General features: G+C 38.8%; 1 protein-coding gene across 1 annotated transcript in view; it reads right to left on the bottom strand.

Annotated features, from left to right (window-relative positions):
• LOC150077356 (xylosyl- and glucuronyltransferase LARGE1-like) overlaps positions 1-23,915 on the bottom strand; it is a 1,505,345-nt gene that overhangs the window by 399,208 nt on the left and 1,082,222 nt on the right. The window contains exon 15 of the mRNA XM_090385866.1: positions 6,801-6,830. Within this exon, the coding sequence (XP_090241992.1) occupies positions 6,801-6,830 (30 nt within the window). The remainder of the gene's footprint in view (positions 1-6,800; positions 6,831-23,915) is intronic.

The following is a 23,915-nucleotide window of genomic DNA, read 5'->3' as shown; positions in this document are numbered from 1 at the left end:
GGTCTAGGATATTCTTTTCTCTAGTACTTTCCCTGACATGTTGATACAAATAACAGTCATCTAGTTGATTTAAAAATTTTGTTCCCCATGTCGAGTTTCCTTCCCATTTACTCCAATCAATTAGAGGCAAATTGAAATCACCCATAATAAGGCATTGACGCTTACTTGCCCATTCCATTTGCATGTAGAGGCTTTTGTCATAGTCTTCATAATCACCTGGTCTGTAGATTACGCCTACTCGCATTGTACCTTTGTTTCCAACTATCTCACACCATACAGACTCTATACTAGCATGTGAAATGTCTGAATCTGGGAAAGCTATCGTCGCACTCAGGCTGCTTCTGACAAGAAGCATTACCCCACCACCCCTTCTATCTACTCTATCCTTCCTAAATACATTATACAAGCCGTACTGAAACTCATCATCCCCAATTTCCGGGTGGCACCACGTCTCCGTAAGCCCTATTATGTCCGCGTTACTTGTTTTAACCAGCAGTTCGAATTCGCTCATTTTATTGACGACACTTCTAACGTTACTGTATAAACAATTAAGATTTACTGTTCTTGTATATTTAACAACCCTAACACAACCCTTGAAGTTTTTTAGGCTCTCTTCCCTGATATTAGCTACCTGCTCACGTGAAACGTCTTTGCCCCCAGAACATCTAGATAATACGTCCAGTTGGGGTAACAGATAAGAACTCTTAAGGTATGTGCAAGAGTTACATTGACCAATATTATCAGATAAACGCGTGTCAGTATTACCCACATCCCCCCTAACTAGCAGTTTCCCTGAGCCTTTAAGGTATCCTCAATAATACTGGCAAAAACTTTTGCACCACCTTTGTTTAAGTTTATCCCGTCTCTACAAAACAAATTCCTTCTACCTACAAGTGTGGGACATGCTGATAGAAATTTACCCCCTAAAGCCTTGCAGATTCCTTCAAGTCTTGAGTTAATCCACAAGGCTCTTAACATATAATCCCTCCTATCGTGTCTGGGCAGAATTGCAGACACATAGACATTATGGCCTAGCTCGCGACATTTCCTCAGCATGGTCCTGTATTTTTCCAACAAATCGTCAGATCGTGTACGTTTAATATCGTTTGTCCCCACATGAATAATAATATTTTCTTTACCCCCTTTAAAATCTGACAGTCTGTTGGTGACATCATCAATAGTTGCTCCCGGCAGACATACCCTGGTTCTGCTCCACCTATCTTTATTACAAAAAATATTCCCCGTTTCCCTGACAATGGAGTCTCCTAATAAACAATGTCCTTTCTAACCAGGGTAGTTTTTTACTTATGTAAACTCTAGAAGGAAGGGGATGAATCAGATTGGTCCACTTGATATTGATGGGTCAACTGTTGATGATCCTGCTCAGGTAGCTAACAAACTAAATGAATATTTTGCATCGACATTCACACATGAGGAGTTATTCAGCAAGGGGAATGCCAGTGGTGTATTCAACTCTAGCAGTAAGCTACAGCATCTTGAAATAACTGAGAGTAAAGTGGAGGAGAAACTGTTGAAGATAAACACAAGAAAGGCACCCGGGGTGGATGGGATCTATCCAGTTATATTAAAGGAGGCAGCAAAGGAAGTAAGCAAAACCCTTAGCCATAATTATGAGAGCTTCCTTGGACTCGGGGGAGGTACCTATAGACTGGAAATGTGCAAATGTTACCCCAATTCACAAAGGAGGATCAAAGGCTGACACAAGTAATTATAGACCTGTGAGCTTAACTTCTGTTCCAGGAAAATTAATGGAGGCACTGGTTAAAGAAGCACTGCAGGATCATTTAGACAAGACTTCAGTTATAGCTCAGACACAGCATGGTTTTGTTCAGGGGAAGTCTTGCCTGACCAACTTGATTGGATACTATGATGCAGTCACGAAAGAACTGGATGCAGGGAATAACTTTGATATTATATACTTGGATCTTAGAAAGGCTTTTGATATTGTTGCACATGGAAGACTGCTACACAAATTGAAGCAGTGTGACATTGGAGGCAAATTGCTGCTATGGATAAAGGGGTGGTTGAGGGGGAGAAGACAGAGAGTGGTAATCAATGGACACTGCTCATCGTGGACTAATGTTATTAGTGGAGTCCCTCAGGGCTCAGTGTTGGGTCCATTATTGTTTTCTGTATTTATAAATGATATTGATGATGGTATATCAAGCTTAATGTCCAAGTTTGCAGATGATACAAAGGTTGGCAGGGTTGTCAAGGACACTACTGACACTATGCTGCTGCAACAGGATCTGGAAAGGTTGAGCAGATGGGCTGTGAGGTGGCAAATGAAGTTTAACATTGACAAATGTAAAGTACTACACATGGGAAACAGCAACCCCAGATCAACGTATCAACTCTGTGGTACTACACTGACAGTGGTAGAGAATGAAAGGGCCTTGGGGGTGATTGTGCAGGCAGATATGAAGTTCTCTGAGCAGTGCAGACGGGCTGCAAGAGTAGCTCATGGAGTATTGTCAATGATATACAGGAATTTTTCCAGCAGGGATAAGGAGGTGATTATTCCATTGTATAAGGCAATGGTCAGGCCACACCTAGAGTACTGTATACAGGTCTGGAGGCCTCATTTCAAGAAGGATGTAGAGCTGCTGGAACGAGTACAGACAAGGGCAACAAGATTAGTCAATGGAACAAAGGGGTGCTCTTACGAAGAAAGGCTTAAGTTTTGCAAATTACAGTGTCTGGAGACTAGGCACCAGCGAGGTGATCTGATAGAGGTGTATAAAGCCTTGAATGGTTTAAGCATGCTCAATACTGATGGGATTCTTCCTCTAGCTCAGAAAAATCACCTGAGAGGGCATAAATTCAAATTGAGGAAAGACAGATGTAGGATAGACGTGCGGAAGTTTGCCTTTAGCCAGCGGGTGGTTGGTTGGTGGAACAGACTGCCATCCCTTGTGGTGGAGGTTGATAGCCTAAATAAGTTTAAGGCTCAGCTGGACAGGTATTTTGAACGAACAGAGGGGTGAAGTGGAAGTGGGTTTTTTTTTTTTTTTTGGCTGATGCTGCATAAGCTTGCTTTCTTGCATCAAATGCCTCTACTAATGCTAATGCTAATGCTAATGCTAATACCACACTGCCCCAATTTGTTCGACAGTCTTTCATGTGCAACAGTATCAAAAGCCTTTTTAAGATCCAAATATATGATATCAAAGTTATTCCCTGCATCCAATTCCTTTGTGACCACATCATAGTATCCAATCAATTTGGTCAGGCAAGACTTTCCCTTAACAAAACCATGCTGTGTCTGAGCTATAACTGAAGTCTTGTCTAGATGATCCTGCAGAGTTTCTTTATCCAGTATCTCCATTAATTTTCCTGGAACAGGAGTTAAACTAACAGGTCTATAATTACTTGTGTCGCCCTTTGATCCTGCTTTGGGAACTGGATCACATTTGCACGTCTTCAGTACATGGGTAACTCACCTAAGTCCAAAGAAGCTCTCCTAATTATGGCTAAGGGTTTGCTTACTTCCTTTGCTGCCTCCTTTAATATAACTGGATAGATTCCACCCACCCGGGGTGCCTTTTTTATATTTTTGTGTTTTAACTTTTGGCTTTTCGAGTATAGAACGGTTTTAAAAATAAGACTTAAGAGAAATGTAAGAATTTAAAATTAACTTTAATCGTCTTTGAAGAGTGCTCTAAAAATCACAGAAATATTGCTTGGTCTTGAAATACACTTGTCACCCAGGGCAGGAGGAGTTCATGTCTTGTGGGAATAAGTGTGATCAGCAATCTCTCAATATATGTAGCTCACAGTTGCTGCACTGAATATTTATCACTTGTCATCCTTGAAGCTGTCACAGACATTATCTCACATATGCCATACAAGCAGTGCTTGCTACCTAGGAGTTTAAAACGCCCATGGAACTAATATTCGGGTGACACTCAAGTCAAGTGGACCTAATTTCAGTAAAGTTCAGATGGTCAGTGACAGCTAAATCCTCTGCTTGCACCTTCATGATAGTGGGACTGTTCGTAACCCTGGATATAACCCCCATGCACAAGCACACTGTGGGTGATCACCCAGGTGTGAACAGGGGTCTAAGTATGGCACCTACACCACACAGAGAAATGCTGCCCCTTTGTGTTACCAGGCAATACTAGGTGTTAGATGACTCTCATCAACCAGTGCAATGCCACCACTTTGCTTATTGGTGTCTTGAAATGGAGGAACCCATGTTTAGTCTCCAAAGCAAAGTTCTGGGCAACCGTCCCCCATCCAGTCATGCAGTGTGACTGATTTGCTTTGAGGTTGATGAACACCACAGTGAGTTCCAAACTTCCTTACATTTCGAGGGTACAGCTCTTAAACGGTGTTCTTAGGCAGGCCGCCAGTTAGTAAACCAGACCAAACATACTGGTAACCCTCCATGAGGCTTCTGGATAAGCTAGTGTATAATCGTATTGTCTCTACTCTGCCAGACAGTGACTGGAGGGAGTCCGAGTATGCGGACTCCCTGTGTATGCAGGGGGCATTGTGGAGTCCACGTTATGTTAAGGATCTGGTTATATTCTTACCATGTGTTTGCCATATCCAAAAATTTCATTACTTCATATAGCATGTCCTCCCCCCACTTTTTCTGACTACTGAACACACCATAAATTGTTAACCTAATAGAGAAAACTTATCTCAGAAAAGATCTAAACCTCATAAATACTTCCTAGTTCATTTCATAAATATACGTAGTCTCAGTTCTAATCTCAATGATGTCCATTTCCAGTCTGCCAAACTCCATGTACTTTTTCTGACAGAATCTCAGTTATCAGTTGATTCAACCACTGCTCATCTCAGTTGTCCAAATTATTTGGTGTATGATTCCTTTTGCCTGAAAGGTAGTACTTGTGCATATGTCCGTTCCGATATTCCCTGTCAGAGACTTAGTAATTTGGGATATCATCTTTTTGATCTTCTCTGGCTTAAAATCTTACTACCTCATTGTGTAAAATTCATCTGTTTGCTCTCTTGTCTTCTGACTTCTCCACTAATGCCGGTGTCCCCCAAGGTTCAGTTCTTTCCCCCACTCTTTTCCTCTTGTATATTAATGACCTTCTTCCATTGACTGGAAATCCTATTCATAGTTTTGCTGATGATAGCACATTGCATTCCACTTTCCATTTTGAGAAACCTCGTGCTGCTCAATCAGCTTAAACTTCGCGAAAACCTGCTACCAATTCCTTAAATGCCAATCTTCAGGTAATTCTCCAGTGGGGCAAAGACAACTTAGTTGATTTCAACCCTTCTAAAACTCAGTCTTGTCTTATATCTTGCAAAAAGGATTATTCTGCTCCTATGCTTATCTTTAGTGACACTCCAATTTCTAGGCTAAATGATATATCTCTTTTGGGGATTACCCTGACTTCTAATCTGTCTTGGCACAAGCACATTACAAATACTGCTTCCTCTGCAACTAAAAAACTTGGTTTTCTCTTTCACTCTCGGTGTTACTTTTCTTCCAAACAGCTACTCACTCTGTATAAATCACAAATCCGCCCTGCCACGGAATATTGTTCCCACATCTGTGGTGGTGCCCCCAAAACCTCTCTCAAGCTTCTTGATTCCATTCAGAAGAGGGCAGTTAGGTTAATTAATGATTCATCTCTAACAGAGTCTCTCCACTCGCTGTCTCATAGACGTACTGTTTCTGCAGCATGCCTTTCTACAGATACTTCCATGGGCATTGTTCTTCTGAATTGGTTTCTATAATTCCCGCTCTCTCTTTCAAAACAGTTCAAACACGTGCCGCCACCAGCCAACATCCATTTACTGTCCAACTTCAAACTCACAGAACCAACTTTTCATCTTCCTCGTTTATTCATTCAACTGCCATTTTCTGGAACAACCTTCCTTCATATGTATTTCCTGAAAATTACAGTCTACAGAAGTTCAAGTCCAATGTCAACAAATATCTTCTTTCGTCTTCTCAACCTCCAACCCAAGCACGGTACTAAGTTGTTGTTGTTATGAGCTTGTTTGTTTGTTTGTTATTTGGTTTTTAGGAGCATTAGCAACTAAGTCCATATTGCTCCGGGATATGTGGTGGCCATTCCCTGACCTTTCCGCATCTGTATTTGGTGGTGCTCCTTTCCACCCGGCTACGGAGGCACCTGGTGTTAGGAGCATTAGCAACTAAGGCCATATTGCTCCGGGATATGCGGTGGTCATTCCCTGACCTTTCCGCATCCTACGTATTTGGTGGTGACGGGCTCGAACCCCGGTCTAATCAAGAAGCGTGTGCTGCGCACTGCTGCTCCTTCCCACCCGGCTACGGAGGCACCTGGTGTTAGGAGCATTAGCAACTAAGGCCATATTGCTCCGGGATAAGCGGTGGTCATTCCCTGACCTTTCCGCATCCTACGTATTTGGTGGTGACTGGCTCTAACCCCGGTCTAATCAAGAAGCGTGTGCTGCGCACTGCTGCTCCTTCCCACCTGGCTAAGGAGGCGCCTTCAGTACTAAGTACTATAGGTTCTAATACCTCTTGTGTTTTGGGTTTACATAAAAAAAAAACTAATGCTAACTAATATTCACAAATCTGGCAGGAGTAATCAAAGAATTATCCACACAATTGTATTTATATTTATTTTATATTTATCAAAATCACTTTTGATACTCAGAAGTACAAATTCACACATTTTTTGCAAGACTCAAATAAGCAAATTCATAGATTTATATAAATATTAAGATATTATTTCAAAAAAATTCTTTTAGAGAATACCACAGTTACTAAAATTTAAGGGCAACATTTTATAATATACCTTTAAGTCTTGAACTTCAGTGTAGCAAAGCTGTAAAATAAAAATACATTTTAAATAATTAAGATTAATAAAAATAAAAGTTAAGATAAAATAAAAATGCATTTTAAATTCTTAAAATTTCTCAGGGTGTGTAAATATAGGTAACTATAAATAAACTTAGTATTTCAGGGTTGAATATTTTAATTATGTCTCGTTCTAGATATTTGAAATTCTGAAATTAAAGGGGAGTTGAGGATGCCTTAGGTTAATTAGGTTTTGACTGTTAGGTATAATAATATCTTGACAAACATTCCATCACAAATAACCAAGGCTTGGAATGGATGCACAGAGGAACACCATTCTGTTTAGTCATATGCATCAATAATGTTGTGTACACACTCATAATAAAATATTGTGTCAACAAGCATCAGTTTCATAAAAATTTATATTTTAAGTGCTGTCAGTTACTGACTCATTCTTCTCATAATGTAAGCATCTTCCATAATGCATGATGCAATCTTGTTTTTTAGCCAAATACGGTCTCACTGATGTAATGCATAACTTCAGGTAATGGGTACAACAGTGTGCACAATACTTAATTGTGCAATAAATACAATATTTTAATTAAAAATCTGGTTACTATCTTGGCTTAAACCAAACAAATTGCAAAGAATAAATTGTTTAACCTGTATAGTACAGGTTAACAGTTTATTTCTTTATGATGTAGTTTACATCTATGTTATGTCTTTTATAAACCATATTAAAAGAAATGTATAACTAGTCTGCTACGTTGATCACCTCCTTTACAACAGCATCTTTTATTTAATATATCCACAAAGTAGATAATTTTAAATATAAACTTAGGCACTTCCCTTCATTTTTTTCAGTTTTTTTTAAAAATAAAATAAAATTATTTATGCTCATGAATTTCGGTGCTCAGCAAACAAGTTAGGCAGAAGTGTGGGTAACTAGTTTCCTGAGCACTAAAATTAAAGAGTGTAAGTAATTTCATTAAGTGTTTTGTCTACAGGCAGTACTTTGAAGAAAAAAAAAAATGAAGGGAAGAGCCTACTTTTATATTTAATACATCAGGGGTAAAGGGAAGAATTTTTGTCTTCGTAAAGGTGAATACAGTGGTCTGAGACAGTATTTAAATTGTATACGATAGGAACAATTGATGATGTTATCAACAGCAAATTCAAAATGGGAAGCATTCAAAGAATTAATCTTGGAAGCTACTAGGCTTTTCATTCTAAGAAATATTGTTCAAGGTTCGGGCCTAAATGGATGTCAGATGAACTAACGAGATATGTGACAGAGAAGAAAAACTCATGGGATACATATATTTTAACAGGTGAAATGGAAGCTTATAATAGATATAAACTGGTCTGTAACCAAGTCACAAAGGAGGTTAGGCAGGCAAAGGCAGATTACGATAAATCTTTGGCAAAGGAGGCAAAGAGAAACAGCATAGTTCTTTATTTATGTAAACTCTAGAAGGAAGGGGATGAATTAGACTGCTCCACTTGATATCGATGGTTCAACTGTTGATGATCCTGCTCAGGGAGCTAACAAACTGAATCAGTATTTTCCATCTACATTCACACTTGAGGAGTTATTCAGGGAAGGAAATGCCTGAGGTGAATTAAACTTTAGCAGTGAGCTAGATGATTTTGTAATAACTGAGAGCAAAGTGGAGGAGAAATGGTTGAAAATAAACATAAGAAAGTCACCTGAGGTGGATGGGATATATCCAGTTATATTAAATGAGGCAGGAAAGGAAGTAAGCAAACCACTAGCCATAATTATGAGAGCTTTCTTGGACTCAGGGGAGGTACATATGGACTGGAGATGTGCCAATGTGATTCCAATTCACAAAGGAGGATCAAAGGGAAAGATAAGTATATACAGACCTGTTAGTTCAACTTCTTTTCCAGGGAAATTAATGGAGGCACTGGATAAAGAAGCACTGCAGTATCATCTAGACAAGATTTCAGTTATAGCTTGGACACCACATGGGTTTGTTAAGAAAAAATCTTTTCTGACCTTGTGAGTATGGGCTGGGCTCACCCAGGGTCCTGAGATGGGTATCATCATTTTTCTCTTTCTTGATGATTCCTTTCTACTTCTCTCTCAAAAATTTTTTTTTGGCTGGTGCAGCATAAGCCTCACGCTTCCTTGCACTATATGGCTAATAATAATAATCATAATAAAACAAAACAATACAATACAATTTTATTTTATCAAGAGAATTTGTTTACAATAAAAAAACTTGTTAAGAAACGTAAATTTCTTGACAAGTTGTAATTCTTCATTTACATTTTTTGCATAAAAATTTTTTATCATACAGAAAAGACAATGATGTCACTACTCATAGTACACTGCACACTGCAAACAGAGATAGTAATTTTCTGCATATCTATACTAATCTACTGTATCATTGTGTATCGTAAATTTTCTTATTAGGAACTTTAATTTGGAGATGGATAGCTTCTCCTGAGCCTGAAATCAATACTAGCTGACATGCTGTTTATTATATTCATTGTGTGCCTGTTTCCAAATCTATTTAGTACTCTAGGATGTGGTAAAACAATTGCTTTTCGGTTCCTTAAATTAAGTGAGATATTCCTTTGTAGATTCGATTCTTCACAAATAGTGTTAAAATTTTTCAAGAATAGATTTAACTTCTCTACAACAAGTACAGAGAAGGGCAACAAGGTTAGTGAATGGAACGAAGGGTTGCTCTTACAAAGAACGGCTTAAGTTTTGCAAATTACAGTGTCTGGGGACTAGGCACTGGCGAGGTGATCTGATAGAGGTGTACAAACCTTGAATGGTTTGAGCATGTTCAATGCTGATGGGATACTGCCTCTTGCTCAAAATAATCACCTGAGAGGGCATAAATTCAAATTAAGGAAAGACAGATGTAGAATAGATGTGTGAAAATTTGCCTTTAGCCAGCGGGTAGTTGGTTGGTGGAACAGACTTCCATCGCTTGTTGTGGAAGTTGATAGCTTAAATAAATTTAAGGCTCAGCTGGACAGGTATTTCGAAAGAATGGAGGGGTGAAGTGGAAGGGGTTTTTTTTTTTTTTTTTTGGCTGATGCTGCATAAGCTTGCTTTCTTGCATCATATGCCTCTACTAATGCTAATGCTAATCTACTGTATCACTGTGTATCGAAAATTTTCTTATTAGGAATTTTAATTTGGAAAGATTGTGCAATGCTCAAGGGATAGAATTTTTTTCAGCCTGGTCTGTACTTGTTAACAGGAGAGACTGCTTCTACAGGGATGGGATACACTTAAATAGAAAGGGTGCAAGAATGTTTGCTGATGCTATCGAGGCAGTGTTAGGTGGGTTGGAAAACTGTTAGATTTGGGGGATACAGGGACTAATAGATTAACAGTAGCCACTGGCAGAGGTGAAAGTGATTCTTGCACTGCTTCTATTGGAATAAGCAGCAGTTTGGAAAATAAGATGCAGGATATTGCAGAGACTGCTGGGAGTCATTAAAGTACAAGTAAACACATGGGTTGTGTTAGAGTAGCTAAGAAAAAGAACAGGTGCATGTATACTTGCGTGTACACCAATGCTAGGAGTTTGGTAAATAAATTTGATGAATTTGAGGTATTGCTCAAAGCATCAAAGGCGGATATTGTTGGGATATCAGAGACATGGTGTCACACAGATATAAGTAATGCAGAACTGGAATTTGGGGAGTACAACGTCTACAGAAAGGAGAGACAGGATAGGAAAGGAGGAGGGGTTATGCTATTAGTTAAGAAACACATAAAATCCAAGGAAGTGAAGCCAGTCGACATCGCTGGACAGTGCAGTGTCGAGTCAGTTTGGTGTGACATAAGCATTGGGAGATCAAAATTGAGAGTGGGAGTGTGCTATAGGCCTAATGACTCTGATGAGTATAATAAGAAACTGTACAGAGAAATAGAGTGGGCCAGTAAATCAGAGAGTCTTATAATGTGGGATTTTAATTTCCCAGATATTGACTGGAATTTGGGGGCTGGTCACTCACACACCAGCAAGGCTTTTGTGGATTTATTGGATGATTGTTTTCGAAATCAGCATGTTCAGGAGGCATCTAGACGGAGCAATACTCTTGATTTGATTATCAGTAGTGATTCTGCATGCATTAAGAATCTGCAGATACAGGAACCACTAGGTGGCAGTGATCATAATGTGCTGAAGTGGGATTTACTCAAGGAGGTAACTACCATCAGGAGTAAAGGTAAGTGTTATTGCTTTCGTAAAGGTGAACATGATGGTCTGAGACAGTATTTAAATTCTACAACAGTGGGACCAACTGATGATGTTACCAACAGCAAACTCAAAATGGGAAGCATTCAAATAACTTATCTTGGAAGTTACTAGGCTTTACATACCAACTAAGAAATATTGTTCAAGGTTTAGGCCTAAATAGATGTCAGATGAACTAATGAGACATATGGCAGAGAAGAAAAATGCATGGGATACATATAAATTAACATGTGACACAGAAGCTTATGATAGATATAAGTTGATCTGTAACCAAGTTACAATGGAGGTTAGGCAGGCGAAAGCAGATTACGAGAAATCTTTGGCAAGGGGATGCAAATAAAAACAGCAAGGAGTGCTTTACTTATGTAAACTCTAGAAGGAAGGGGATGAATCAGATTGGGCCACTTGATATCAACGGTTCAACTGTTCATGATCCTGCTCAGGTAGCTAACAGACTAAATCAATATTTTGCATCTACATTCACACATGAGGAGTTATTCAGGACGGGGAATGCCATAGATGAAGTAAACACTGGCAGTGAGCTAGATGATCTTGTAATAATTATGAGTAAAGTGGAGGAGAAATTGTTAGAGATAAATTTCAGCAGGGATAAGGAGGTGATTATTCCATTGTATAAGGCAATGGTCAGGCCACACCTAGAGTACTGTATACAGGTCTGGAGGCCTCATTTCAAGAAGGATGTAGAGCTGCTGGAACGAGTACAGAGAAGGGCAACAAGATTAGTGAATGGAACAAAGGGGTGCTCTTACGAAGAAAGGCTTAAGTTTTGCAAATTACAGTGTCTGGAGACTAGGCACCAGCGAGGTGATCTGATAGAGGTGTATAAAGCCTTGAATGGTTTAAGCATGCTCAATGCTGATGGGATTCTTCCTCTAGCTCAGAAAAATCACCTGAGAGGGCATAAATTCAAATTGAGGAAAGACAGATGTAGGATAGACGTGCGGAAATTTGCCTTTAGCCAGCGGGTGGTTGGTTGGTGGAACAGACTGCCATCCCTTGTGGTGGAGGTTGATAGCCTAAATAAGTTTAAGGCTCAGCTGGACAGGTATTTTGAACGAACAGAGGGGTGAAGTGTAAGTGGTTTTTTTTTTTTTTTTTTTGGCTGATGCTGCATAAGCTTGCTTTCTTGCATCAAATGCCTCTACTAATGCTAATGCTAATGCTAAATACAAGAAAGGCACCTGGGGTGGATGGGATCTATCCAGTTATATTAAAGGAGGCAGCAAAGGAAGTAAGCAATCCGTTAGCCATGATTATGAGAGCTTCCTTGGACTCAGGGGAAGTACCCATGGACAGGAGATGTGCAAATGTGACCCCAATTCACAAAGGAGGATCAAAGGGCAACACAAGTAATTATAGACCTGTTAGTTTAACTTCTGTCCCTGGAAAATTAATGGAGGCACTGGTTAAAGAAGCACTGCAGGATCATCTAGACAAGACTTCAGTTATAGCTCAGACACAGCATGGTTTTGTTAAGGGGAAGTCTTGCCTGACCAATTTGATTGGATACTATGATGTAGTCACAAAAGAATTGGATGCAGGGAATAACTTTGATATTATATATTTGGATCTTAGAAAGGCTTTTGATACTGTTGCACATGGAAGACTGCTGCACAAATTGGAGCAGTTTGGCATTGCTGGCAAATTGTTGCTATGGATAAAGGGATGGTTGAGTGGCAGAAGACAGAGAGTGGTAATTAATGGACACTGCTCATCGTGGACTAATGTTATTAGTGGAGTCCCTCAGGGTTCAGTGTTGGGTCCATTGTTGTTTTCTGTATTTATAAATAATATTGATGATGGTATATCAAGCTTAATGTCCAAGTTTGCAGACGATACAAAGGTTGGCAGGGTTGTTAAGGATGCTACTGACGCTATGCTGCTGCAACAGGATCTGGATATGTTGAGCAGATTGGCTGAGAGGTGGCAAATGAAGTTTAACATTGACAAATGTAAAGTACTACACATGGAAACAGCAACCCCAGAGCAACGTATCAACTCTGTGGTGCTGCACTGACAGTGGTGGAGAATGAAAGGGACCTGGGGGTAATTGTGCAGGCAGGTATGAAGTTCTCTGAGCAGTGCAGATGGGCTGCAAGAGTAGCTCACGGTGTCTTATCAATGATATACAGGAATTTTTCTAGCAGGGATAGGGAGGTGATTATTCCCTTGTATAAGGCAATGGCCAGGCCGCACCTTGAGTACTGTATACAGTTCTGGAGGCCTCATTTCAAGAAGGATGTAGAGCTACTGGAACGAGTACAGAGAAGGGCAACAAGGTTAGTGATCGGAACGAAGTGTTGCTCTTACAAAGAAAGGCTTAAGTTTTGCAAATTACAGTGTCTGGAGACTAGGCACCGGCGAGGTGATCTGATAGAGGTGTACAAAGCCTTGAATGGTTTGGGCATGCTGAATGCTGGTGGGATACTGCCTCTTGTTGAGAATAATCACCTGAGAGGGCATAAATTCAAATTGAGGAAAGACAGATGTAGGATAGATGTGCGGAAATTTGCCTTTAGCCAGCGGGTAGTTGGTTGGTGGAACAGACTTCCATCCCTTGTTGTGGAAGTTGATATCCTAAATAAATTTAAGGCTCAGTTGGACAGGTATTTCGAACGAATGGTTTGGTGAAGTGGAAGGGTTTTTTTTGGCTGATTCTGCATAAGCTTGCTTTCTTGCATCATATGCCTCTACTAATGCTAATATTAATCTACTGTATCATTGTGTATCAAAATTTTTCTTATTAGGAATTTTAATTTGGAGATGGATAGCTTCTCCTGAGCCTGAAATCAACACTAGCCAACATGCTGTTTATTATATTCATTGTGTGCCTGTTTCCAAATCTATTTAGTACTCTAGGATATGGCAAAACAATTGCTTTTCGGTTCCTTAAATTAAGTGAGATTCCTTTGTAGATTCGATTCTTCACAAATAGTGTTAAAATTTTTCAAGAATAGATTTAACTTCAGCTTTTGAACTGGATGAAGTATTTTATATTTCAACAAGAATTGCCTTCTCTTATTCAGGTCATTCCAAGAGTTTGTCCCCATTAAAAGTTTAAACATCCTGTTAATTAAGTTGTTTATTACTGTTATTTCCGTTATATTTGCTCTTGCCCATACATTTACTAAATAAACCCCTGGCACCACCATGCCGTGACGGGACTAATTGTATGTCTATCATTGCGATTAAAGATTCTGATTGAGTTGCGTGTCCACTAATGCATAATATAAGGTTACTTTTGTCCTTAATGTAGTAAAAAAGTACACATAAAATCTCATTTTCTTGTACAAATTTGTTATATGCATTGCCCAAATTAGACTGTAGTCAATCCATAACCCACGGTAACAGTGATTTGAAACTTCTTCCACAGTTTAACATTTGCAATTCTGGAAATTCTGATAATGTAGGCATTCATGTTTATGTAATTTAATAGACGGATTTATGTCCACGGTTTGATGAGGAGGTCTAATTACCAAGAATTTTGTTTTTTAAAAGCTGAGTGCTAATTTATTATCATGCAACCATTTTTGTAAATGGATTTCATCGTGCTGTAAGTCTATTGCCATTTTTGTCATGTACTTTCCTAATAAAGGAGTTCTTTATTACTTCGAATATGTCATTTATATAGATGTTGAACATGATTGGCCATGCATGTGTACCCTTAGGTACTCCCCTCTTTACATTATATGATTTTCCCTTTGTATTTTCTACTTCAACTGTTATTTTTCTTTCGGTTAAATAAGATGCTAAGAGTTGATTGATTCTTCCCCTTATTCCACATTTCAGTAGTTTCTGAGTTTCTGTTTCAATAACGGGATATCAATTAAGTCATATGCTTTGGTCAAATCTATAAATAAAATCATTATGAAGTTTTCATTGTTTAAATGTAAATTAAAAGAGTACTAAATTTTCTAATAATGTCTGTGTGCTCTTGCCCTTCTGATATGAGAATAGAGAGTTGTTTAACAGTCCGTATTGATGTAAATATTTGCTTATATAGCAAATATATAATTTTCTATTATCTTACTTATAACTGACTGTATTGTTATTGGTCTATAATTGTAAAAGTCATCAGGCAATCTGTTTTTATATATAGGAATTATCTTAAATGAAAGTAAATTTGTAGGATAGCTTCCCGACTCTAACATCTGTGCTATAAGCTCCACCAAGAGAACAGTGAACTGTTCTTTATTTCTCTTTACTTCAGTTACTGTAATACAGCCCAGTCCAGAAGATTTCTTGTTCTTCAACTGTTCTATAATCTTAAGGATCTCAGTGTGTTGTGGAGTTAAAACTACACGAGTGTCTATATCTGCAATAAGGCCTCTGAGGTTGGGATTATTCATACTACCAATTTTAAACACACACACCAACCGTTTAAGACTGATTGAATAATGAAATAAAATAAAATAAAATAAAATAAAATAAAATGATAAAAAAGACTGTAAAATAATATTTACAAAAAACTTTTAATTATTTACAAAAAACTGAAATATAACAAAAATAAAATAAGTAAATAAGTTAAAATACATTAAAATATAAATATAAAAGCGATAAAAAAGACGATAAAAACACTATTAGAGCTTTTGGAGGTGTCTACCTCCTTCCTCAGTAATAGTGAGACTTAAGCGACACATCCTTAAGTACCAGGTTCACAGCACACGTGGATGACCAGGCGCATACTCAGCATTCCTTTCACTTGTACCAGAACCGGAAGTCGTCTGGAGACGTGGAAAATTAAAACGTTTATCTCTGGCCAAAACCACCGCCTCAAAAAGGGGGTGAAGCCTAACTCCCCTGTCTCTGTTCATGCTATTGTTACCAGAGGATCCAATCCACAGACTTTCCAGCCACTTGCGGTCCCAGAACCTATGCGTCCGGTCAAGGATGACAGCGTTGTTGGGGGAGATCTGGTGTTGTTTTTCCCAATAGTGCTCGGCAATGGCGGATTTATTGAGCTCTGCGGTCCGTATCGCTCGTGAATGCTCCCCCAGACGGTCCTTGAGGCGCCGTCCTGTCTCCCCCACGTAACTCAGAGGCCTTATGGCAGATATAGTTAATGTTTATGGCCATACAGTTTTGCGGCACATCCAAAGGTTCCAAAGATACAGCATAGCTGAGTCCAAACAGCAACAGCACTTAAGGTTTGCCTACCGTTGCAGGGATCATAATCTTATGCCACATGGATTTAGGATCAAGGCACCATTTAAAGATGCCCGTTTGTCCAGGATTATCACATGGTATCAAAAGAAGGTTTTGAATACATGGATTCAGAAACTTCATGATGACTCGAGACATAGTAAGAGATTGATTGATATAGCATTAGGTGATATTAGTAGTAGATTGTCCCCCCTACACCTGATAGGTGTAAAGAGGTTAGTTTTGGAGAGGACGAATAGGATTACCTATTCATATAAACAGAGACATATTAGGAAGTTTCACACGTTATTAGAGGAGCAGTCCACTGTATTTAGGGGTAGCAACCATTTCAACTTTATTCAGAATTTAAGTGGCAAATCGTTAACCCAAGAACAAGAGAGACTATTGGCTGTTGGACCTAAGTTTGCATTGCTACCCCATAAACCTCCAATTACCGAAACATCTATGGGTATTGAGAGGGCAATTAGCAAATTACCTGAACATATTGCTAATCAAATTCGTGTTGAAGCTGTCGCCATCCTGGGCCAAGCAAAAACGGCTGCTCTAAATCTTACCCCGAAACAGAATCAAGCACTAGAAGAACTTAAACGGGACGAAGATATCATAATCCTACCAGCAGATAAAGGCAGATCAATGGTGGTATTAAACAAAGAAGATTACCACAAGAAAGTGTTAGACTTATTAGGTGATAGTGGTACTTATAAGATTATCCACAGAAACCCCTTGGCTAGCTTAGAACAGTGTGTAAATAAGATGCTACTTTCCTGGCTAAGAATGGAAAAGATTCCAAAGGACAAGTATTGGTCAATGCATGCAACAGGGTGTCGACTGCCCAGATTTTATGGGTTACCTAAGACACACAAGGAGAATGTTCCATTACGGCCCATAGTTTCCTTCATTGGTAGCCCTACGTATGCTTTATCAAAATATCTGGCGCAGCTGATTTCCCCGGTTGTGGGGCGGTCCGCGTTGGTCATTGGAGACAGTGTGGAATTTGTGAACTTTGTAAGGAGTCAAGAAATAGGGGAGGACGAGATGATGATGTCATTAGATGTTATATCATTATTTACGTATATCCCCATAGCACATGGGGTAGAATGTGTGAGGTTGGCTTTACAAAAGGATAATACCTTAAGTGCTAGATCCCACCTAAACATAGAAGATATATGTGATTAGCATTAGCATTAGTAGAGGCATATGATGCAAGAAAGCAAGCTTATTCAGCATCAGCCAAAAAAAAAAAAAAAAAAACCCTCTCCCATTTCACCCCTCCATTCGTTCGAAATACCTGTCCAGTTGAGCTTTAAATTTGTTTAGGCTATCAACTTCAACAACAAGTGATGGAAGTCGGTTCCACCAACCAACCACCCGCGGGCCAAAGGCAAACTTCCGCACATCCATCCGACATCCGTCCTTCCTCAATTTGAATTTATGCCCTCTGAAATGATTATTCTGAGAAAGATGAAGAATCCCATTGGCATTGAGCATGCTCAAACCATTCAAAGCCTTATACACCTCTATCAGATCACCTCGCCGGTGCCTAGTCTCCAGACTCTGTAATTTGCAAAACTTAAGCCTTTCTTCGTAAGAGCAACCCTTTGTTCCATTTACTAATCTTGTTGCCCTTCTCTGTACCCGTTCCAGCAGCTCTACATCCTTCTTGAAATGAGACCTCCAGACCTGTATACAGTACTCAAGATGTGGCCTAACCATTGCCTTATACAAGGGAATAATCACCTCCTTATCCCTGCTAGAAAAATTCCTGTATATCATTGACAAGACACCATGAGCTACTCTTGCAGCTCGTCTGCACTGCTCAGAGAACTTCATATCTGCCTGCACAATTACCCCCAGGTCCTTTTCATTCTCCACCACTGTCAGTGTAGTACCGCAGAGTTGATACATTGCTCTGGGGTTACTGTTACCCATATGTAGTACTTTACATTTGTCAATGTTAAACTTCATTTGCCACCTCTCAGCCCATCTGTTCAACCTTTCCAGATCCTGTTGCAGCAGCATAGCGTCAGTAGTGTCCTTAACGACCCTGCCAACCTTTGTATCATCTGCAAACTTAGACATTAAACTTGATATCCCATCATCAATATCATTCATAAACACCGAAAACAACAATGGACCCAACACTGAACCTTGAGGAACTCCACTAATAACATTAGTCCACGTTGAGCAGTGTCCATTGATTACCACTCTCTGTCTTCTGCCACTCAACCATCCCCTTATCCATAGCAGCAATTTGCCTCCAATGCCACACTGCTCCAATTTGTGCAGCAGTCTTCCATGTGCAACAGTATCAAAAGCCTTTCTCAGATCCAAATATATAATATCAAAGTTATTCCCTGCATCCAGTTCTTTTGTGACTACATCATAGTATCCAATCAAATTGGTCAGGCAAGACCTGCCCTTAACAAAACCATGCTGCGTCTGAGCTATAACTGAATTCTTGTCTAGATGATCCTGCAGTGCTTCTTTAACCAGTGCCTCCATTAATTTACCTGGAACAGAAGTTAAACTAACAGGTCTATAATTACTTGTGTCAGCCTTTGATCCTCCTTTGTGAATTGGGGTTACATTTGCACATCTCCAGTCTATGGGTACCTCCCCTGAGTCCAAAGAAGCTCTCATAATTATGGCTAGGGGTTTGCATACTTCCTTTGCTGCCTCCTTTAATATAACTGGATAGATCCCATCCACCCCAGGTGCCTTTTTTATGTTTATCCTCAACAATCTCTCCTCCACTTTCCTCTCAGTTATTACAAAATCATCCAGCTCACTGCCAATGTTTACTTTACCTACATCATTCTCCTTCCTGAATAACTCCTCATGCGTGAATGTAGATGCAAAATACTCGTTTAGATTGTTAGCCACCTGAGCAGGATCCTCAACTGTTGAACCATCAATATCCAGTGGACCAATCTGATTCATCCCTTTCCTTCTCGAGTTCAAGTATGTAAAGAACTCCTTCCTGTTTTTCTTTGCATCCTTTGCCAAGGATTTTTCGTAGTCTGCCTTTGCCTACCTAATCTCCTTTGTGACTTTGTTACAGACCAACTTATATCTATCATAGGCTTCCATGTCACCCATTAATTTGTATGTATCCCATGCATTTTTCTTCTCTGCCACATGTCTCATTAGTCCATCTGACATCCATTTAGGCCTAAACCTTGAACAATATTTCTTAGTTGGTATGTAAAGCCTGGTAGCCACCAAGATTAGTTCCTTGAATGCTTCCCATTTTGAGTTTGCTGTTGGTAACATCATCAGTTGGTCCCACTGTATAGAATTTAAATACTGTCTCAGACCATCATAGTCGCCTTTACGAAAACAAAAACCCTTCCCTTTACCTCTGATGGTAGTTACCTCCTTGAGTAAATCCCACTTCAACACACTGTGATCACTGCCACCTAGTGGTTCATTTATCTGCAGGTTCTTAATGCATGAAGAATCACTACTGATAATCAGATCAAGAGTATTGCTCCCTCTTGTTGCCTCACGAACATGCTGATGTAGAAAACAATCATCCAATAAATCCACAGAAGCCTTGCTAGTGTGCGAGTGACCAACCCACAAATTCCAGTCAATATCTGGGAAATTAAAATCCCCCATTATAAGACTCTCTGATTTACTGGCCCACTCTATTTCCCTGTACAATATATTATTATACTCATCAGAGTCATTAAGCCTATAGCACACTCCTACTCTCAATTTTGATTTCCCTATGCTTATGTCACACCAAACTGACTCGACACTGCCCTGTCCATCGATGTCAACTGGCTTCACTTCCTTTGACTTTATGTGTTTCTTAATTAATAGCATAACCCCTCCTCCCCTGTCTATCCTTTCTATATACATTGTATTCCCCAAATTCCAGTTCCGCATTACTTATATCTGTGTGACACCACGTCTCTGATATCCCAACAATATCTGCCTTTGATGTTTTGAGCAATACCTCAAATTCATCAAATTTATTTACCAAACTCCTAGCATTGGTGTACACGCAGGTATACATGCACCTGTTTCTATTCTTAGCTACCCTAACACAACCCATGTGTTTACTTGTAAAGCATGCTGTTGAATTATGTCTTGATGCTGTTGAATTATGTCTTTCTAGGTCACTTGGTTTTCCAAGGAGTGAGGTATAAACAGGTTCACGGCACGGCCATGGGTTCTCCAATCAGCGCTATTGTTGCAAATCTGGCTATGGAGGAATTTGAGAATAGGGTTTTCGCGAGATTGGAGTTCCCTATGCGTAAGTGGAAACGATATGTTGATGACACGTTCACTATTGTAAAGAAGGGGAGAGAGGAAGATGTGGTCTCGTTTCTCAATGGTTTCTCCCCCCTTTATAAAATTCACCTCAGAGGTAGAAACAGATGGTACCCTCCCATTTCTGGACATAATGGTATATAGGGAAGGCCCCAGACTTAGAACTAAGGTTTATAGGAAACCAATGTGTAGGGGCCAGTACACACATTATAGGACGGCACAGACTGTTCAACATAAAAATAGTGTGGCCAGAGCACTTTTGGGTAGGTTGAGAACACATTGCAGTACCCCTGAGGAGGGAGAGAAGGAAATTAGGCAAATCACGACGGATCTTATGAGGTGCGGTTACCCCCAGAGGGTCATTGATGAATACAACAGAGAGGAAGAGCCCAATCGGGTAGTTCCGCCTGTACCACTTACCACAGTGTATGTTCCCTACTATCTGGGCCTGTCAGATCGCATTGCGAGGATGCTTCGCGACTTTCAGACACGCTGTGTGCAGCTTCCAGGCAGGAGGTTGCACACAGTAGTGTCACAGGTCAAAGACCTCATTACTAAGAATTCTAGTAGTGGGGTCGTATATGAGATCACATGCCCGGATTGTGGAGAATGTTACGTGGGGAGACAGGACGGCGTCTCAAGGACCGTCTGGGGGAGTATTCACGAGCGATACGGACCGCAGAGCTCAATAAATCCGCCATTGCCGAGCACTATTGGGAAAAACAACACCAGATCTCCCCCAACAACACTGTCATCCTTGACTGGGCGCATAGATTCTGGGACCGCAAGTGGCTGGAAAGTCTGGATTGAATCCTCTGGTAACAATAGCATGAACAGAGACAGGGGAGTTAGGCTTCACCCCTTTTTGAGGCGGTGGTTTTGGCCAGAGATAAACGTTTTAATTTTACACGTCTCCAGACCACTTCCGGTTCTGGTACAAGTGAAAGGAATGCTGAGTATGCGCCTGGTCATCCACATGTGCCGTGAACCTGGTACTTAAGGATGTGTCGCTTAAGTCTCGCTATTACTGAGGAAGGAGGTAGACACCTCCAAAAGCTCTAATAGTGTTTTTGTCTTTTTTATCGCTTTTATATTTATATTTTAATGTATTTTAACTTATTTACTTATTTTATTTTTGTTATATTTCAGTTTTTTGTAAATAATTAAAAGTTTTTTGTAAATATTATTTTAGTCTTTTTTATCATTTTATTTTATTTTATTTTATTTCATTATTCAATCAGTCATAAACGATTGGTGTGTGTGTTTAAAATTGGTAGTACATGAGTGTCACTATCTGAGGAAGGCTATCTTGTTGAGTAAAGGAATGTTGGCAATTATGTATATCATATCTGTTGAGATCTAGTACAGCTTTGGCAACCCTATTTGCAGCCTCTATTGTTTGTTTGTACCAGAAAGCTGCTCTAATAGTGTTTTAATTTGATTTCCCCTTGATTTTTTCTTCCTTGTACTTAAGAGGTTATTTATAGTGTTCCATTTATCCTTCTGATTTATCTGCTTATCCATAAAAAATTAATTGTAATAAGTGTTTTTTTGTTTTCTTATTATACCTGTCAATTTATTTCTGAGTAATTAGAAATACTGAGAACATTATCACAATTATTTCTGAATAATTGTGATAATGTTCTATCTTGATGGCCAATTTCTATACTGCCTGAAGCATCTGTCCCTTTGTACCATTAATTATTTCGTTAGTCATCCAAGCTTTTTCTTAAGCTTAATCCTGCTACTCCTAGAATTTATGTTGCAAGCTGAGTGATTTACTTTACTCTCCTCATTAAACCTCGAATTGTTTATCATTTGTATTATCTTGTTTGAAAAGACATTTACATCTGTTGTGTAAGATTCTTGCTCTTGTATTAACATGTTTTCTATATTCTGTTTCAGTTTACCTGTTGATAAATAATTTTTCTTCGTAATATTTGTTAATTTTATATCTACACATGGATGTTGTTTTGAATACTTATCTACTATTAGTATACATGTTCTGTGATCTAAAAATTGATTTACTAATATGTAAGAATTAGTATACTTTAACTTTATATTTGTTATAAGGTGATCTAAGCAAGAGCTTACTGTTCTATCTCCCTCTATCCTTTGTTGCCTAGTTATTCCAAATAAGGTATGTTCAAATCCATAATTGTTTAAGATTGCAGAGTATCTGAGTGTCACATTATCAGTTTCATCAGTTAGTAAGTTAATATTAAAATCTCCTACTAGTATGGTCTTATCAGTCTGTATGTCATTCCATTGCAAAATTATGTTATCTAATTCTATTAGGAAGTTGTTTACGGAATCTGATGGTGATCTATAAAAAGCACAAATCATGAATGTGTTTTCTGGATCTCCTAATAATTTGACACGGTAGTTTTCACAAGCCTGAGTCGAGTGGTAAGCCTGTATTGCGTTAAAGTATGTTCTATAGTATGTTATTATTCCTCCACCCCTTCTCAACTCTCTCAACATATAGACCTTGTCATAACCTTGTATGTTATAATTAGAAATTTCTTCGCTTTTTATGTTAACCTCTGTTAAAACTATACATAAAATATATTCTTTCATTGCATTTATATATTGTAGGATGTTAAACCAATTTTTTCTTAATGACCTAATATTTAGAGCTACCAGAAAGAACTGATTTTTATCAATTATAAGATCTTGAATATTTGGATTATTTAAAAAATGTAGAGATGAGTTGAAAATCTGTGATTTCTCAAAAAGCATAACTGAAGCCTTAACTTTAACTTAGGTCTAGATTTCAGGAAATTTCGATTTTTCACAACATAAGGATCTATTTTATATATTGTAGATCTTTTGAACTCAAAATTCTTATGGCTCTTGAAGATTCATTCTTCTTCACGTAAATTCTTCCGTGTTTTAACCATAGAAATTTTTAACTGTGCGTTTTTACTAAGTGTTTTGTTTCTCAAAACAATTGCTTGAAGTGAGTTGTTAATTGGTCATTTATGTAGATTGGGATATTGCTGTTGTTCTGAAATACATCATTTGCTGTCAGTCGGATCTCCTTTGCCTTTTTCATCCATTTTTCCCTTACCACATGGTTTGAAAATTTTACAATTAGTGCAGTCTTGTCATTTATTTTCTTATTATTAGGTATGTAATAGTGTTCTACTTCTTTATTGTGCTGTAGCTTCAATGCAAGTCCTAATTGCTGTATAACAAGCTAGTCCTGTTAATCCTACTATTTCCACATTATTTGCTAGTAAATGCTGTTCTATCGAGTCAATCCTTAAGTTAAGTAGGTTGGAATTTTCCTCATTTTGTTTTGAATTAGCATTAGCATTAGTAGAGGCATTTGATGCAAGAAAGCAAGCTTATGCAGCATCAGCCAAAAAAAAAAAAAAAAAAAAAAACCC

The sequence above is a fragment of the Mastigoproctus giganteus genome, chromosome 12, assembly GCF_048544385.1.
Source record: "Mastigoproctus giganteus isolate SK-2022 chromosome 12, ASM4854438v1, whole genome shotgun sequence".
Taxonomy (NCBI): domain Eukaryota; kingdom Metazoa; phylum Arthropoda; class Arachnida; order Uropygi; family Thelyphonidae; genus Mastigoproctus; species Mastigoproctus giganteus.
The sequence above is the reverse complement of the archived record's forward strand: the minus strand, read 5'-3'. Positions and strand labels throughout refer to the sequence as shown.